The 19,313-nt window shown below is 36.9% G+C and overlaps 1 protein-coding gene across 2 annotated transcripts in view; it reads right to left on the bottom strand.

The window, feature by feature from the left end:
- Positions 1–5,597: 5,597 nt before the first annotated feature.
- LOC131054740 (cysteine-rich and transmembrane domain-containing protein WIH2-like) overlaps positions 5,598–19,313 on the bottom strand; it is a 39,994-nt gene continuing 26,278 nt past the window's right edge. Inside the window, exons 1-3 of one of the 2 annotated variants that reach the window (XM_057989325.2) lie at positions 6,543–6,845; positions 6,100–6,244; positions 5,598–5,883 (exon numbers count right to left, since the gene is read on the bottom strand). In XM_057989325.2, the coding sequence (XP_057845308.1) occupies positions 5,835–5,883; positions 6,100–6,244; positions 6,543–6,594 (246 nt within the window). In that variant the 5' untranslated portion in view covers positions 6,595–6,845 and the 3' untranslated portion in view covers positions 5,598–5,834. Of the gene's footprint in view, positions 5,884–6,099; positions 6,245–6,542; positions 6,846–19,313 lie in introns of those variants that run through there. The other variant, XM_057989326.2, reaches the window with a different exon arrangement.

Here is a 19,313-nt window from a genome sequence, read left to right as displayed (position 1 = left end):
AAAACAAGGTGTTCGGTGCCAAATTGGTATAGAGAATGCATCAAGAACCCTGTAGATAATGGGCTCATATATTGAGAAGGAAGTACCTTGATAATGCTAACCTTGAAGGAATACTAACCACCCTAGATCCACCGAAGGGCTCAAGGATATGGAATTTTATGCAAAAATGTAAGAATGCCATTGTTGATTTTCTATCCTGGGATGTTCATAATGGAGAGAAGGCTCTCTTGTGGGAAGACTTATGGGGTGGTTATCCATGTTTGGACAACATGGGCCTTAATCCAAATCTAAAAGAAATTTTAAAATATCTTAGGGGTCACGAGTTTGTGACTATGTGGTTATGGATAACTTAGCCAATCTTCAAGGATGTTATTGGAAGAATCTGCAAGGACTTTCTTAAAGGACCAAGAGGTGAGGAGGATTTCTCATATTTTGAAAGATAGGAGATTGATTTTTAGACAAGAGAAGGATGTGCTCATTTGGAACAGTGCCAATGATGGCAAGTATTCAGTGAAGGATGACTGCTTGAAGCTTAGTGATGGGGGAGAATAGAAAATAAATTTTCAAATCCATATCTATTGGAACAAATTATGTATGCCTAAAGTATGCATACTTGCTTGGTTGTCCCTCTAGAAAAAGATCTTGATGGCAGACATGTTCAAAAAATGGGTTTCTCGGGTCCATCTAGGCATGTTTTGTGTAAGAACAATGAGGAGAATGTAGATCATATTCTTTTATGATGTCCCTTTGCACAAAATATTGGGTATGGTTGTGTGATAAGCTAGGTTGGCTTAGTTCTCTGCCCAGTGATATACTAAATCTTTTTCATTATTGGCCAAATATCAAGCATAAAGCATCATTCAAATGTATATGGATTATTGGCCCAACCATTCTTATTTGGGAATTGTGGAAGGAAAGGAACCAAAGACTCTTCTAGGACAAGGAAATGCCACTCATGTCTTTTCAAAACAAGGTAGAAGACACCATAGTTGAGATAATTAATTCAAAACTTGACTGATTCATGCCCAAATCTATAGAGTTCACCGATTGGGATACTAAGTTGAGATTGAATTGGAATGGATTGAGATATCCTTCCTGGATTGGTTAGAATATTCACTCATGTGAAAATTTGAGAGAAAAGATAGTTTGGAAGCCTCCCCAACCAGGCTGGATGAAATTGAATTTTGATGGTGCTTCTAGGGGCAATCCAGGGGTCTCTAGTGCTAGTTGTATTATCTATGATTGGAAGGGTGAAACTATGATCTCAATGTCAATTCCTATCCCTGTAGGTAGTAACAATGAAGCATAATTTTCTACTTTAATATATGGTTTGAGAAAATGTATTGAATTTTAGTTTACAAAAGGAGAAATTGAAGCGGATTTGACTCTTACAATCAATACTATTAGAAAAGGTAACACCCCTTATTGGAAATTTAAATCTTTATTGGATAAAAGCATTTTTCCTCATAAATTTGCTTGAATTTTATAAGGGCAATCATGTTTTTAATGAAGGAAATGGAGAAGTAGATAAATTGGACAATTTGGTGGTGGTGGTTATGCCAGTACCATTTATGGGTCAAACATTAATTATGTATAATGCATTTTGCAAGCTTGGATTAGTTATTCGAGCCTTGTCTTTCATGAATTATTCAGGATACAGTGAAGATGGCATGGCTTAAGAAGGTTAAAGTTGAAGGAGGTTGAGCTAATATGTCATCAAGAAGGGGAGTTGGCCACTCATGTGGAGGTTTATTAAATTGTACATGGTGTGTTATGCTCTCATTCTTTCTTATTGATGAATTTTTCTACCTCAGTGTGAAGTTGGTGGCTACTTGACATGGATAACCCTATCAGGTTAAGGTGCAAGAGATAAAAAATGGCCTTCTTGGGCATAATTTCAGACCTTAGATTGAAGAGCATTAGTAAAGGCCATTAGTATCCCTTTATTTAGCAAATAGTATTAGAAGCCATTAAGATGGTGCTTGGGTGAGATTTTTGGTGAATGAGAACCATTACCATGTCAACACAAACATTTCTTCTAGGCTTTTGGATTTGCTTTTGGATTTGGGGGGCAGAAAGGTTGATATCCTCTTTCTTCTATGAGAGGAATTTGATGAGGATTTTCTAGTAGATGATGTGGATGTTGCAGTGTGGGCAGAAATCGGTCTCAACATTTCTTGGGCGAGTGACATTCACAAGCTGTATGAGGGGTTTGAGTCGGTCATCCATCAACCATTTATCTTGGGCTTGAGTAACAGAGAACTTGGTCACCATCGACATTGAGCCACGGTGGGTCATGACTTCTTATAGAAGATTAAGGCACTACAAGCAGTGGACAATTTTGATTGGTTGTTTTATTTCTCAAAGCTTGTGCGATATGGGGTTTTCTAGTTTGGTGAATGATTTCTCTCTCTACTTCTCTAGTTGGGCTTGGATGCAGGACTATAAGCATTGGCATTAATATATGTGTGTCCTTAACAATATGGTTAGGTATTTTGAGGGTATCTCTCTGTAATGACATGGTCCATTTTGTTAATGTATGGATACTGGTTTTGTAGTTTGGTAACAATGTCTTTTTGTTGGTTGGGATTGTAATGTGGAGTATTGTTTGTTGGATTATTGGGGAGATTGTTGGATTTGGTTGATCATTGTTGCTGCTAGGATATGTTGTTGTCATTGATGTCAACATATTCTTGTGGTTTATTCTGGTGAGTTTGGGAAGAATTTCTGATCCGATTTTTAGTAGTTTGGTTTTGCTGATCACTATTTTGTTTTGCAGAATCTTGTATTTCCTCTGGTATATTCTGGTGTGATCAAATCTTGTGCTGAGACTTTGGATTATTGTTTGGGATGATCTTTTGTATCTTCATTTCAGATGGTTCATGATTTGGTGCTCCACAAGTTATCTTTCCTCGTGACAATTGTTGATTGGTTGTGTTCTTGAGCTTTGAGACGTTGACCAATGAAGATTTGAAAAGAGGTGTTGGTGCAACTGTTCCAAATGATTCTAACGTTCTTGCTAGTGTTTCCTAGTCGAGTCCTATTTATTTTTGTGATCCACATTGATCGTTGTGCGATTTTTTGGTGATTTCTATGAACCAATGACGTTTTTTGTGTTATGCGGTATTTCTGGTGGTGTAGCGTGTTGCTGTTGATCTTGGTGGGATTTTTAGTGGATGTAATTATTTGAGAATTTGAATTAGGTCCATGTTATGTAAATCATAATATTGGTCCAGTGGTCGATCTTTGTATCGTGCAATGTAATTTTTTAATTGTAAGTTGAGGGTTTAGCCGACCTTGTTATCAAGGTTGATGATTTGCATATATAGGTGAGATGCTTATGCAATTTAGGTGTCGGTATTATGTCTGCATTATCAGAGAGAGGTGATTGTGCGAACAAGAGATTTATCATTCAGTAAGTGTTGAGGTGAGATTGGTGTTGCAGAGTAGACCATTGTGCTTAGCCGAAATTGTCATCAAGCATTTGTAGATGCTATCATTGCAGTTCATTCCTTCTAGATTGTAGGCTGAATCATATTGTAAGTTAGTGAGACTTCCCTGAGGGTTGTAGCCTTCCGAGCATATATCTTTTAAGCAGTGAGGTCTAGGCAATGTGCTTGAATTCATGTGCATTCCCCATTGTAATATTTTCACATACTACTGTAGAGTATCATCTTACTGGAGGTATGTTCCCACCATGGTTTTTCCCTTAACCGAGTTTTCCACATCAAAAATCTTGGTGTTGTGTGATGTGTTGTTAATTTGCTTATTTGTTATTGCTGAAGTCTATCAGTTTATGTTTTGAAATTTAATTTACTGTCAATCTTCCTTCTTGATTGATGTTAACATTGTTACTGGTTTTCGTTTGGTAGTAGTCTATGTCATGGTTGTTATGCTCTATGCAGGACAATTTTGACTCTATGTATCTTTTTGATATTAAAGAATATAATTTCTCCATTTAATGATTTATTAATAAGTAAATAAATTTTAAAAAAATAATTTTCCAAAAAATAAAAGATAAAATAATTCAATTATTGAATAAAATACTTTTATTTTTCATTCATTTATTTATATATTTGTGTGTTTGTACTAGTTTAGATAGATATTAACACTTGATATAAATAATTTAGATTTACTAAATTATTTAACACTTGATATTAACACTTGTTAAGGTAATAATTTAGATTTACTAAATTACAATTCTTATTTAGTATTTTGTCATTTTGATTTCTTTTTCTTAATTCTTAACATTTTAATAGTAAATATTTTAAAAAAATAAAAATGATGTACTTAATAAGTCAATATATTGAATAAATAATTGGTTTCATTTTTACTTAACTTTTTAAAAATATATAAAATTAATAAGCCAAATTATATATTTTATGAAATAAAATAACATATAAAATTATTAGAATGCTTTCTTATAAAATTTTAATATTATGAATATAATTATGGATTTCGGATATGAAATAAAATATATTCTTTCAACTTATTGCTACCACATTTTTTCAACCATTTTTAATTTGATAATTTTGAATTTTGATAACTTAATTATGCAACCATATGAAAAGACATATGACAATAAATTTTTTACTATTACTATATTGTTTGATGTTTTATAAACCAAAAGTTATGAGAATGTAATTGAAAAATAGATAAAAACCATTACAAATATTAATATAGAAGGACCATCTCATAAGACAAAATAACAAAGTTTTAAGGCTACTTAAACCTAATTTGTTTCTAAGTGCCCATCTTTGCAAGAATAAGAGATGTCTAAAATCTTCATGTAATTCATGCCGTAAGAAACAATGAATATCAATACCATTTCTTCATACCAAAAAGACTGAAAAATAAACAGATTGATCGTTTCGTTTGGCCTAACTTGTATGTTCCTACACACCTCATACTTCCTCGTCTTTTTGACAGTCAGTAGCACAAATTTTTTTTTCGAAGGACGACGTTTTATTTCAAGTGAAAACAGCAGAAAAAAAAATTCTGCTAAAATAAGTATAAAACAAACGTGCGGCTCGTGAAGTCATTTCCTGAGGAGGGACTGTAATCGAAGCGCTGGAAATCTGCATCATTATTCTTGTAGAACAATGCCAACAATCAATGACTATAATCGTTTTGTTGCCCTTTGTGAATTGAATTTCTGTAAATATGAATAACGACGGTACAAGAAAGTAGATGTTAACAAAGAGATATGAGGCACATATGTTTTGCAAACGGCAAACATATTACAGTGAAGGAGCTATTAAAATCCGTCGGCGACGAGAACAACTTGTACTCGTTCACCAAATTTCACGGGCACCGGAAACGTTTCCCGTTCACCTTCTCGGCGTGAGGACTCTCAATTCCGATGGGCAAAGCCCACGAGAAAAGCCTATCGCCTAATTAAAGTTTTTAAATTCATATTGAATTCAGATCTTCTATCAGCACGCATCTACTGGGTTACTTTTGAGTTTAATATGAGTAGTGGTTATATATATACCAATCATGCACTCACTATATTTAATCTAGCAAGACAAAATGCGTTGTGCAACCCATGCATGGTAGGTATGAAATCTATATCAAAATTCAGAGCAGAAAGGCACTGTCTTCAATTTATTTTTTATTTATAAAAATAGATATTACAAATATACTCCACTAGATAGTCAGAGCCCAACAATCCTCCAATCGAACCAAATTCAATACAACAAAATGAATATGGCTACAAATGGCCCCAAGCAAAGTTGTACAAAGAACGAATATAGAGCAAAATAATCATACGTCCTAATTCAATCATCCCATCTTAAAAGAGACCCACGAGACTTGCAAATTCCTGTTTCAACTCAAAAGCAGCATTCTTCTAACACACAACAGCAGCACAATGCAGCACAACTGCATTAAAAAAAAACAGAGAAAATAATTAGACGAGTCTGCAGGGAATATGGAAGCAATCCAATCATTCCTTCAATCATCTATTTCTCACAAGCAGTAAATTGTGGATGCTCAGATCTGTTATGGATTGAAACTACATCAATTCATTCTCATTTAGAATTGAAATTAAATATGAAGATGACTATTGAGCACAATAAAAGAAACCAGAAAACTCACCATCCCTTCCAAAAGCCATCGCCTCTAGATTTTGTCTCAGGTGGGGGTCCTCCTTGGGGAGGGTAACCTTCCTGGGGATACCCAGCTGGAGGATAGCCCTGTGGTGGTGGAGGATAAGCCTGTGGATACCCAGCTGGAGGATACCCTGTTTACATTAAAAAGAAAAAAAAAATCATAAAACTGCTAAGATCGGAACAAAATTAGCTTAGATTCATATTTCTGTATAAGATGATATAAATCTTCTATCAAAATTAAATTGAATAAATCTTTTCAATGAACTTTTCCCAATAAGATTGCTTCTAAATTTCAATTACGATTGTTTTTCAATCAATCAAACGATCGAAACACTCTTATCCAATAAATCAAATGTTTCAAAAAGAACCCAAATGACAATGGAAAAGATTGAACATAACGAAACCCTCAAAAATGAGAATGAGGAAAACCTTGTGTAGGAGGAGCTCCAACAGGGGCTTGCTGCTGGTTGTAATAACTCATTCTCTGTAAACTAAAGAAACAAGAAACAAGAAACAGAGCCTGCAAACAATAACAAAAAGCGTCTTCTCTGATGAAATGAAATGAATGATTTCTATGGAAATGCTACCTAGCGTTCCTTATTAAATAAGGATGTTTTTGGAGGAACAGGGAAAGTTTCCAACCAGAAGAATGCTTAATTTAAATCCTCATGTGGCCGGTTGCTTTTGGATTTATAGGTAATTGTTATTCCAGAGTTGTTATGGCGGAGAAATCTAGAAATATCAACCGATTTACGCGTCTTTTGCATTGCTTTCGTTTACTTCATTGCCGAACTCCCCGTGTTCTCCGTTCTGAGATGTTGCCTTTCATCTTTTGCTTTTTTATCTTCTTAAGTTTCCTCTCTCTAGATGACGTGGCAATGCGCACGGGTTTTGTATGATAATTTGTTAAGTTTGGTGTATTATCACGCGACAAGTGGTCAAATCTTACAGCCTGGGTGTCCTTCGAAGGCCACCAAAAGAGAGCCTATAAATTGTACTTTCAACGGAATTTTTATTTTCCAAAAACGAATAGTGCATATAGGTAGCTATTACTGATTATTGAAAAACAATGTTACATATATTAAAGAAAAGGTTGAGCTGAAAAAGTCTCATAAGGAGAGTTCGATTGAATTTCAGTCTGAAATATAAAACAATACAATAATAAAAGGTCTTTTAATAATAAGAGAGGTAGTAGAGGGAGGAAAAAGGTGGGTGAACAAAAAAAAATTAATTTCAATTTATATGCTTAATTTATGGATGATGACATGTTTTTATTAATCAGTGTTTGTTAAGTGATAGGTAAGAAAAAAAAAATTTAATTAAAGATTTGTGAAAAAATGAAAAATAAATTACAATTACAAAGAGAGTTTTTTTTTTTTTTCAAAATGAAGTTAAAGGAGGAAATTAAGGGCATGTCCCTATGCTTGCCCCTGCTTGCTCAACTGTTTTAGGAGTAATTTGTGGAGCAGCACCACCATGGAATGTAAAATAGTTGCTTACTTTTATGCAATATTTTTGTAAGTGAAATTATTAGTAATATTTTTGCAAATAAAAAATTGTAGGCAAAACTGTAGGCAAATAGAAAGGAGAGGAAGCAAATATGGTAATATTTTCGAGTTTTAAGCAGCTGTTGCTCCAGTAAAATAAGGGAAGATTCCAATAGTTTATCCTTGGAAGGGTAAATATTAAGATAAAGAATTTAATTGATGAATTTTAAGAATGTAAATTTTGTGTTAATGGAATACCAACCTAAATCATGTGTCAATCTAATACACACCTAAATACAACATATACTTCTAATTCATGTATATTCTGTAGACGTATAAAAATGACCACATTCCTAAATGAATATTTTATGTTCATTTCTCTATTTGATTAAATCCAATTTAATTAAATTATCCACCTTCCTCTATTCAATTAAGTAAATTACTCAATTTATTTAAATTAAATTCACTATACCCATTTAATGAATAAATCATGTTATTCAATTAAACCCCCCCTATCCACATTTAATTAAATTCAAATTTAATTAAATAGTTATCCTAAATTGAATAAATCTAATTTATTTAATTTCTCCAAATTACAACCAAATTGAATTAATTTATTTCAATTAAATCCTATTATCTCTCCATCCACTTGCAAAATCCCAAACCCCTTTCTAATCCCTTCTAGAATCTTCTAATCGCTTCTAATTAACTTAACCCCTCCTCTAAACTTTGTCACATCCCTAAGCAAAGGGAAGTCACTTCTCAAAACCTCAAAGTCTTTGATAACCATTAGAGGTTTTCAACCTTCAACCACTAAATGGCTCAAAGTCTTTGAAAACCATTGAAGGCTTACAACCTTCAACCACTTAATCCCCAAAGTCTCCAATAACCATTAATAGTTAATTCAAACCCTCCTACATGGTTAAAACATTTGTTTTGACTCAACTTCTACCCAACCCAAAGGTCTCATCAGGCCTTTAATGCTTTGACCATGATTATCTCTTAATCATTTGCACAAAGGTTTATCCTTGGATTAACTCTTAATCCAATGGGTAAGCCTAACTTAGACTTGACCCTTAGCCTTTAGATAACCATGAGGTCTTCTCAGGCCTTTAATGCCTCCAACCTCTTCTCTTAACCCAACCCTATGTTGACACTTGTCACCATTTCATTGGTGCCAATTGTGCACATGGATCCCCAACTTTCAAACTCAACCCTTGATTAACCCATTCAATCTTGACCCTCCATTGCCCTGTTTATGCTATAAATAGAGCTCTCATTCCTCCATTTTCAACAATCATCTTTCAAATTTGAAGCATTACACTTATGCTCAAATTCTTTCAAGCTTTCTCATTTCATATATGCTCCTCATTTAACCTCTTTTAGATCAGGAATTAGACTAATATGCATGTTTAGAATAATTTCTTTATCATTGGAGCTCAATCATAGACTAAATATAGTATGCTAGGATAGTATTCATACTAATCTTGTCATCTTATCATTTAGTTTATTGCATTTCTAAGATCATACATAGCTTAACACATCTCATCCTAAAAACTATTAGTGCATCCCTCGTTCTTGCATTTGCCATCCCTAAACCATTTTGCTCAGTGATCTGAGAGCAAAAACATTGGTTTGAGGGACATTGTGAGATAGAGAACCATGGGACCCTCCTTGGGAAGCTGAGTAATACGTTATTACTCCATAGCTTGCACCAAGAAGTCCTGTGTGTGTGTGTGGACTAGGATTTAACTATATTTTCACATATTAAGTTTTATTCACCCACTTTTCCTGCATACATTTCTGGTGCCCACCGTGGGGCCGACCCTAAATAACAAATCGATTTTTCAAATTAATCACTTTTGCAGGTCTGTGGGAAACAGGAATCAGTGCGTGGGAAACATTCCCTAGCGCATCTGATTGACAGTCTAGCACATCTGATTGACAGTCTAGCGCATCCCGCTTACTGTTTAGCGCGTGAAGTCCTTTTTTCAGCGCATGACCCCTCTAACATTTTCCTGTAGGTCTCGACGCGGGCGAAACACAGAGTAGCACATTCAATAAATAGAATAACGCATACGATCCACAGTTCAGTGCTTATAGTCCATCATCCAGTGCGTGCAACTCAAACGTTAGCGCATCTAATTTTTAATTTTCTTGCAGGTCTCAGTGCGGGAAAGAAAAAAAAAACAAAGCAGCGCTTCCAACTCACAGAGTAGCACATCCAGGCAACAGTATAGCGCAGAAGAACATCAGTTTAGCGCATCTAGTTTTTAGTGTAGCACGTGCAATCCATTCTGTAGCGCATCACAGACAGAGAAAAACAAAAAAAAAAAAAAAAAATTATTGTAACCGAACTAAAATTTTAGACTTGTGGAAGTCCCCCAAATTCTTTAACATTTTCCTTTTCTGGTTTGCTTGCAGGACTCTAACAAATTTCTTGCAGGTGGAGCGGACGCCATTTCTTTTAACCGATTTTTTTTGTTGACCGCAAAATTGAAAATTTGCTTTGTTGACCATTTCTTTTTCATTGATCAGAAAATCATTCTTTTAATATAAAATGAACATCATGTTTTTGTGGAGCAACATCTCTGCATAGATTTTAGCAAACCACTTATTTGAAAGGATAAAATAAACAATTTGATTGCTTTGTCTCGAAAGTGGAAGGAATATGCTCTCCCCTTAACTGGGTGATCAAAAATCCAGCCCACTCTTACAGCTTTCTTTAAATTAAAGCATTTACATCCTTTAGCAGGCCTGCCTTCCCGAGGAGTTGCAATCAACTCTTAAAGTCGTTTATGGCCAGTGTGAAGGGAACGACCTAAGTGGGGAACAGCTTTGACGCCAAGAATTCCAACCCACTCTAATCAAATGTGGAAAGTGACGAAAGTCCTTTTCAACGGTTGCGCGCAGTGATTAGCCTTCCCCCAGTATCCTCGAGATACGTAAAACCTTTGTTCTAAAGGTTGGGAAGCCTCCTGAGGGAGTTTATCACTGATGACCGAACGGGAAACCTGATTACGAACCATAAGAAATAGAAACTTTGAGTCGAGTCAGTAACCAGACATTTATAACATCATAGTGCAAGGGTGGGAAGAATCCACCCCCAAGATTACTCACCATATATCTCCCAAGATAACTACTCAACTGTGAAGAAATTCACTTTGAGTTAATTTCTGGCAAAAGGCAAAAAAACGGGTGCCCTCTAGGGGGTGACACGGCTGTTTGAGCTGACGGAGTATCGAGACTAGTGGGCTATGATGTTATTTATGACCCTTGACTAAAGAGTCTTTCTAAAGTGCATTACTTGTATCCAAACCTATTATAACATCGAGGATTTGAACACATCCTCGCAAGAACATACACTTTTTGTTAGATTAGGCAAAAATGGTTGTACTTTTTGTGCCATGCTTGCATTTATTACTTCAGAAAATCATTCATCACACTTGAAAATTTCTCAACAAAATTCAAAATCCACAAAAACCGAACCAAAGAAAAAAAATCAACGCAGTTTAGCGCATAAGAGCAACCTTTTAGCGCGTGGAATACTTCTGTTAGTGCATCCAAATCTCAAATTAGCGCGTGGGGTTAAAATAGTAGCGTTTTCAACTAAGACAGAACAGTGCAAAGTCCTTTAGCGCATCCCAACAACAGTCTAGTGCATAGAAACAACATCTCAGTGCATAGGAACCAAGAATTAGTGCATAAAGTCTAACAGTTAGCGTGTAACAGGCCCAGTGTAGCGCGTAGCTTTTTCAAACAAATTCGACAACAATTTTCAACAGGCCGAACTTTAGCGCGTAGAAGAAACAGCTTAGCGCGTGGCATAGAGACATTAGCGCATAAGGTCGAACAGTTAGCGCGTCAAAAACCCAGGATAGCGCATAAACTTTTCAACTATTAGACCGCCATTTTCAGAAAGTCCAAACTTAAGCGCGTGTCTAGGGGCAGCTTAGCGCGTGTGCTCATTCTTTTAGCGCATCAAGTAAATTCAGTAGTGCATGTAGACTCTATTCTAGCGCGTGATCCAAGGCCGAAAAACAAAGAGCAAAACCGAGAAAAATTTTGAAATTTCAAAAACATTTTTAGAAGCCTTTTTCATTAAACATCATTTTCAATCAAAACAGAGTGACAAAAAAAACAAATCATTAAAACTATTTCTTGAACAAAATTTGTGTCAAACAAAGTTGTCAGAATCCTAAACAAATCGCGCAATAGAGGATGTCTCTCCTATCATAATCCGGAAAAATTTATCATCAGTATCAACAGAATCCTTTACCATCTTACGAATTTTTATCTCAAACACACTTGTTTAAAATTTTCAAACTGTCAAATCCAGTTTCTAGATCGGAAAACTTTTATCCATATCATTTGACACACTTTGTCGTGAAGGGGCATCTAAACCTTCACTCTGATAAAGTAAGATTTGAAATTTTCAAAAACAAGGATCAACTAAATCCAAACAAATCAAAGGAAATCATTGATCACTCATGCATAACTAATCCCCTTATTCTGAGAAGAAAGAACCTCTATCGTAACATCACGTTGAAGAAACAACAACCTAGTTTTTCCAAATTCATCAAGAGAAATAAGTTTTTATACATCAATCGTCAACTCTTCAAATCTCATCGGGTATCTCATCGGGTATTCCTTCATCACGTCAAAAAGTATATCCAAAACAAATCTAGCGAATTTGACAAAGAACCCTTGAAGACAAGAGCATACTGTCAAAAGTCTGCTTTTAATCAAACCATAAACCGCGATGGAAAAATCAATCTAGCATTCTTACCCGACGAGTGCATCACATATAATACATCTCGACCAGAACCACCAACCCCCGAACAACATATCGAAGAGACTTTTGTTCCTTTCATCACTGAAAGTTTCTACTAAAATGTCTGTTACTCGCTCTTAACAAGACAAACAAAGCGAGACACACACAGAATCAAGTATGAATCGAAGATTATCAAATCCTTTTGAAATTCCACCCGTAGAAGAAACTGAAATTACTGACACACTTCTTCGGGAATGTCAAGAAAACCCTTCATTCCAAAAACTTGTAGAAAAGCTCATGGAAAATGACAAAGAAAAGTATCTGCTCATGCTCACGAGTAAAGGCGTTAAACTTCCAGAAGATTTCGATGCAAACATTTTTCAAACCGGGTCTCGACAATATACATATCAAGAACAACAAAGAGAAGAAGAAACTCACATACCTGAACAACACATTCCAGAACAACGCATACCAAAAATGCGTATACTTGAGCTTGAAACTCCAGAACAAAACATACCGTTTACCACACCTTTTCAGCTAAGAACAAATACGAGAGAAGAACTCTTCCCTCGGCAAGATAATGCGCCTTTGATTGCTCTTACTCAACAAATGCAAATGTTGCAAAGACAAATACAAGATATGCAACAAGGGACAACAGTACGGTACTCTTTAAACGAAATCTGTCCTTATCCATTTGACAGAAGACTGAACATGATGCCTTTTCCTCCAAACTCGGACGTTCCCAAATTTGATAAATACGATGGGAAAAGTGATCCCCAAGATCATGTTCGAGAATTTTGCACACTAAGTCTTGAATTTGCTCATGATGACACCTATTTAATGAGGTTATTCCCGAGGAGCCTGGGAGGGCAAACCATGGAATGGTTATCCAAAATTTCGCCATCTGTTAGATCATTTGATGAATTGGTTAACAAATTCATAACCCACTATTCCTACAACATCCAACATGCCATAACCATGCTAGATGTTTGCAACACCAAACAAAAGAACAATGAAACATTCATGGTGTTCCTTCAATGCTGGCGACGCATGGTATCCAGATATCCTCGAGATATTCCTGAAAAGGAGAAAATGGAAATCTTCATCGATAACTTAAATGGCAAAATGAGTTACAGACTAAAACTTCAATGCATACCATCTTTCGCTAAATTGATTGAAAATGGCATTCAAGTAGAAGAAGCATGTGTCAAAAAGGGAACACTCAAATTCTACAAGGAAGGAACAAATTCATCAAATTACAATAATTAGAACAACGCCAACCTTGACAAATCTCGATTTTGGACTTGAAACAAAAATGAAGGCAACAATGAATCATATGATCCCAAATCTAAGCAACCAGTGCTTGCATTATCCGGAAATCCTCAAAATACGAAAAATCCTAAAAATGCTACTCCCAGTGCTAACACATATGCACCAAACACTGATCAAGGACAGCTCAACACAAACAACACCAACGATACTCACAACAAAAACATGAATCCAGGACCTAACAACAATCCACGCAACAACACGAACAATTTCCAAAAGCGTATCTTTACACCACTAGGACAATCATTAGAATCCGCATTCAGAGAACTTTTGGCAAATAAGATTCTTTCTTTGCCTCCAATCAACAACTATGAACCCCCAATCAAACCACCTTGGTGGAATGATTCACACTATTGTGATTTCCATTGCAATAAGGGTCATAGAACAAACGAGTGCATGAGATTAAAACACATAGTGCAGGACATGATTGATCGAGGTGACTTAACGGTGGATGGTCTCAAAACAAATGGTGATCACGGAGCCTTCAAAAATCCTCTCCCAAATTACAACAAAGATGGAGCATCAACTTCAGATGATACACGCGGAGCTCGTATTAATCACATCTACAACAACACCATCAACCACATATCAACTGAAGATCATCAAGTCAATGTCATCACCATTCGAGATAAGCATGATCATGAATCTGTCAATGTAACAACCCGAACTCAGAAATATGTCTTGAAGGGACATACTGCACCTATAACTATCACACCCAAAATCCACTATGACTTGGTTAGCCAACTACACAAGACTCCAGCTCAGATATCTATCTTGGAATTATTGAAACTATCACCAGAGCACAAAGACATATTGGAGCAAGCGCTATTGGAAACAAATGTACCTCAAAATTTGGATACAGACAGATTTCAAGCCATGGTCGCCCATATGACAGGACCTCATAACCTCACCTTCTCAGAGCATGATAATACTTCCTTGAGTCATCCACATAATACTCCTCTCCATATTGAAGTCATTGTTTGCAAACACCGAGTAAAAAGAGTCTTAATAGATGGAGGAGCCGGACTTAATATATGTACTTTAAAGCTTATCCGTGCATTAGGCTTCTCAGAAGAATCTATTGATCCTTGCAAGAAAATTACCATAAAGGCATATGATGATGAGGAAAGGTCCTCTAAAGGAACAGTGATATTACCTATTCAAGTAGGACCAATACAAAAGGAGACTATATGTTAGGTCTTAGATATTGATCTCACTTACAATATCTTGTTAGGACGACCCTGGATACATGAAATGCAAGCAGTACCTTCTACATATCACCAGTGTGTCAAGTTTTCTTATGATGGACAAGAAATCTCCATATCAGCTGATCACAATCCATTTCAACATTGCAACACAATGGGGGTAGCCCAAGACAGTTTGGTTCCTCATAATAGAGAAAAGCAGCGATCCTTGACATCAGATGTACAAACAGCAAAGCCCAACTCCTTATGGGGAGACTTCAAGCAGAAAATGCAAATCAAAGACCAAGGCATGGGAGAATACTCTCTGGAACCTTTATGTTTGGCAAAATTGCCAACCTCACCTAGATCGCATGGTTTGCCTACTACATCAACATAACTGGCTACTCAGCCCATCACTAAATTTGATGGTACCTTCATCCAATTGGGTACTCTCGCACATGAATCAGAAGACAAGGACGTTCTTAGCTGGTTGTACAAAAATGAAGAAGAAGATCATAGAGCAGCCGCTTTGAACATGGTTCTACCAACACACCTATATGGAAAGGGCTACTTAATCATGAAGCAAATGGGATATGGTGGTAAAGGACCTATTGGGAAACGCAAAGAAGGAGTCACTGAACCTATAGATCTTCCTTCACAACCTAGTAGAAACACAGCAGGATTGGGTTCTAAACTCACGTTCCTATTGAAACAGCCGACACACACAGCTACAAAACCTCAATGGAAGGAAAAGAAGAAGTACAAAGAAGAATCCTGACAGGAAGCACTTTTTGAATCAACAGAAACAATCCACAAGGCATGGGAACGTCAAGATCAGAAGTTACATCAAGAAAAGCTTCTAAGCCATAAGAAGGCCCTATCTGCAGCAGTAGCTCATATTCAAACACCAATATCTCAAGAACAAATCATGTCATCTCCAGATACCGTTATTCCTCCCCGAGGAAGCACAGTCTATGAACAAATCCAGCAAGTAGAAGACGGATCTGATACGGAATCTACAAAAACCATCAAAATGGTATCAATCATCAAAGATTTGTTTTCACCATACAACATACCTGTTTGCAACACAGATAGAATCTGGGATGATGCCTATGAGACAGATTCCAATGAATATGAATGGGGTACCTGCTCCAATGCTACTATCGATGTCGTGGATGATACTGATTCTATATCCCTTTCTCAAGAAGAACATAATGCAAAAGATAGACCTCTTAAATTTGGACCACAACATATCTATGACGCCCAGGAAAGCGAACAAAAACATTATGAACAAGTCTATGTGGAGAATGATACCATCGAGGACCTCGACAAAATCCTGGACTCCTTTAAAACCAAAACCCAGCACGATGAAAACTCTATTCTAACACTTACAGTAGTTGAACTTGATCCACCCAACGATTGCTTACCACTTGTCTTTCCTGACCTCATCAACTGGGATGAACCTGAAATCCATGATATACCAATTTTCCCAGATGATGCATCTATTATCCATTACCTATGTACCCTAAATCCCGAAACAGGCTCTACCAGTGAACAAAATAACGATATCTGTCAATCAGAGAGTGCCAAGTCTTTCAGTCGCAAAAATATAACAAATAAAAGATCTGATGCTGAAAACCAGTCAATGGCAGCTCTCGATCCTAAAAAAGTAAAAATAAAGGACGCATCTGAGGGTGAAAACCTTTTTAAGGCACCTAACGATGGGAGACTTGACACTCTTCCTGAGCACTTTCATGAGCGATCACCCATTTTGATTGAGCTCACTCAATCAATCAACATTGGTACCACAGAAGCAGCCAGAAACATACACCTTGCAGAATATCTAACAGAGGAAGAAAGATCGGCATTCATCATCTTCTTTAAAGAGCAGCAAATTAACTTTGCTTGGTCATATGCTGATATGCCCGGAGTAGATCCACACTTAATCATGCATCACTTGTCCATATCTACAGGAGTTAAGCCAGTCAAGCAAAAGCTATGAAAGATGAATCCACAGGTGGCACTCATGGTCAAAACTGAACTAAAGAAACTATTAGACGTCGGATTCATTCAACCCATTGACTATGCAGAGTGGATTTCCAACATTGTTCCAGTATGAAAACCAGATGGTAGTATCAGAATCTGCACTGACTTCAGAGACATCAACAAAGCTTGCCCAAAGGATGACTTTCCTCTGCCAAGTATCGACATAATTGTAGATCTCACAGCAGGCCATGCAATGCTCTCATTAATGGATAGTTTCTCAGGCTATAATCAAATCAAAATAGCCCCTAAAGATCAAGATAAAACAGCATTCACCTGTCCTTGGGGAACGTACTGTTGGAATGTTATGCCTTTTGGCTTAAAGAATGCAGGGGCCACTTATCAAAGAGCAATGACCACAATATTCCATGACATGATGCACACATTTATGGAAGACTATGTGGATGACTTACTAGCTAAATCCTTCACTAGAGCTGAACATCTTGGCATCCTAGCAAAGATTTTTGATCGATTGGAGAAATTCCAAGTTAGGCTTAACCCTAAGAAGTGTGTCTTCGGAGTTACATCAGGCAAGTTACTAGGCTACATAGTCTCAACTAAAGGTATTGAAGTAGATCCAGCAAAGGTACAAGCCATTATGGACATGCCACCACCACAGAATATCAGTCAACTCAGATCTCTACAGGGACGACTTCAATCAATCAGACAATTCATCGCTCAGCTAGCAGATAAAAGTCTACCATTTAACCATTTACTACACAAAAATGTACCATTCAAATGGGAGGCCAAGTGTGCAGAATCTTTTTACCAAATCAAACAGTACCTGATGAATCCACCAGTCGCAGGAAAGCCACTTATCCTATATATCTCAACAACCGATATATCACTGGGGGCACTATTGGCACAAGAAGATCAACAAGGAAAGGAACGCGTCATATATTACATCAGTAGGACATTGGATGGCTATGAACTCAACTATACATTCATTGAAAAGGCTTGCCTGACAATGGTCTTCGCATCTCAGAAGTTCCGACATTACATGCTAGCACACACTATAAAGCTAGTGGCAAAAATTGATCCTCTCAAATATCTACTCAGCAAGGCCGCTCTTACAGGCCGATTGGCTAAATGGGTCATGATTCTCAGTGAATTCGACATCCAATACACAGAAAGACGAGCCATCAAAGGACAAGCAATTGCAGATCAACTGGCTGAAGCACCGCTACCAAGAAAACAAACCATGGAGGTTGAATTTCCAGACAGAGATGTTCTTGCTCTTTCTACCAAACACTGGACCCTATACTTTGACGGATCCTATACACAACATGGTTCAGGGGCCGGCATTCTATTCATCACTCCTGAAGGACACACCATACCAAGATCATATAGGCTTATGTTTCCATGCACAAATAATATGGCTGAATATGAAGCATTGGTCATAGGCATCAAAATGGTCGTCGAATGGAAAATCACAGAGTTAAAAGTCTATGGAGACTCACAACTGGTCATCAATCAAATCAATAACAACTATCAGACAAAGGATGATAAGTTACTACCCTACAAACGAATGGTGGATGACTTCAAACAGTATTTTGTGCACATCATCTTCGAGCAAATACCAAGGTTGAACAACAAAGCAGCCGATGCAATGGCTACAATCGCTTCACTACTACAAATTCTAGAGCAACAGAGTCGTTACGAGTTCCTGGTAGAGTAACTGTTCTCCCCCACCTATGACCACTCTGAATCCCATGTTATCTATGCCTTGACTGGTTCAGATTCTCCGTTGTATGGACCAATATATGACTATCTCAAGCATAATATCTTACCCATTGACCAATCCCGTAACCAAAAACGTAACTTTATCCGACAAGCTGCCCGTTATACCCTTACTGCCGATACTTTGTATCGTCGAGGTCTCGATGGTACTCTTCTTCGTTGCCTTGATCGTAATGATTCTGATTCTGCTTTACACGAACTTCACGAAGGTATTTGTGGCACACATTCAAGTGGTACTACTCTTGCTAAAAAACTTCTAAGGATGGGATACTACTAGCCTACAATGGAGAAAGACTCATATCATTTCGCCAAGAAATGTCCTAAATGTCAGATCCATGGTAATCTGATACATGCACCAGCACAAGAACTGCAGCCGTTTACAACATCCTGGCCCTTTTGTCAGTGGGGACTGGACCTCGTTGGCAAAATTCATCCTTCATCATCAAATGGACACAAGTTCATTATAACAGCAACAAAGTACTTTACCAAATGGATAGAAGCAGTTCCCATGACCACAGTAACTGGGAAACAAATTGCCTCTTTTATCCTAAATTATCTGATCTGTAGATATGGTATTCCAAGTTCCATCATCACAAATAATGGACGGCCCTTCAAGAATCAAGATGTCCAAGAACTATGTGAG

The sequence above is a fragment of the Cryptomeria japonica genome, chromosome 4 (assembly GCF_030272615.1).
Source record: "Cryptomeria japonica chromosome 4, Sugi_1.0, whole genome shotgun sequence".
Classification (NCBI taxonomy): domain Eukaryota; kingdom Viridiplantae; phylum Streptophyta; class Pinopsida; order Cupressales; family Cupressaceae; genus Cryptomeria; species Cryptomeria japonica.
Note: the sequence above shows the minus strand (reverse complement) of the source record. Positions and strands in the feature narration are given on the sequence as shown.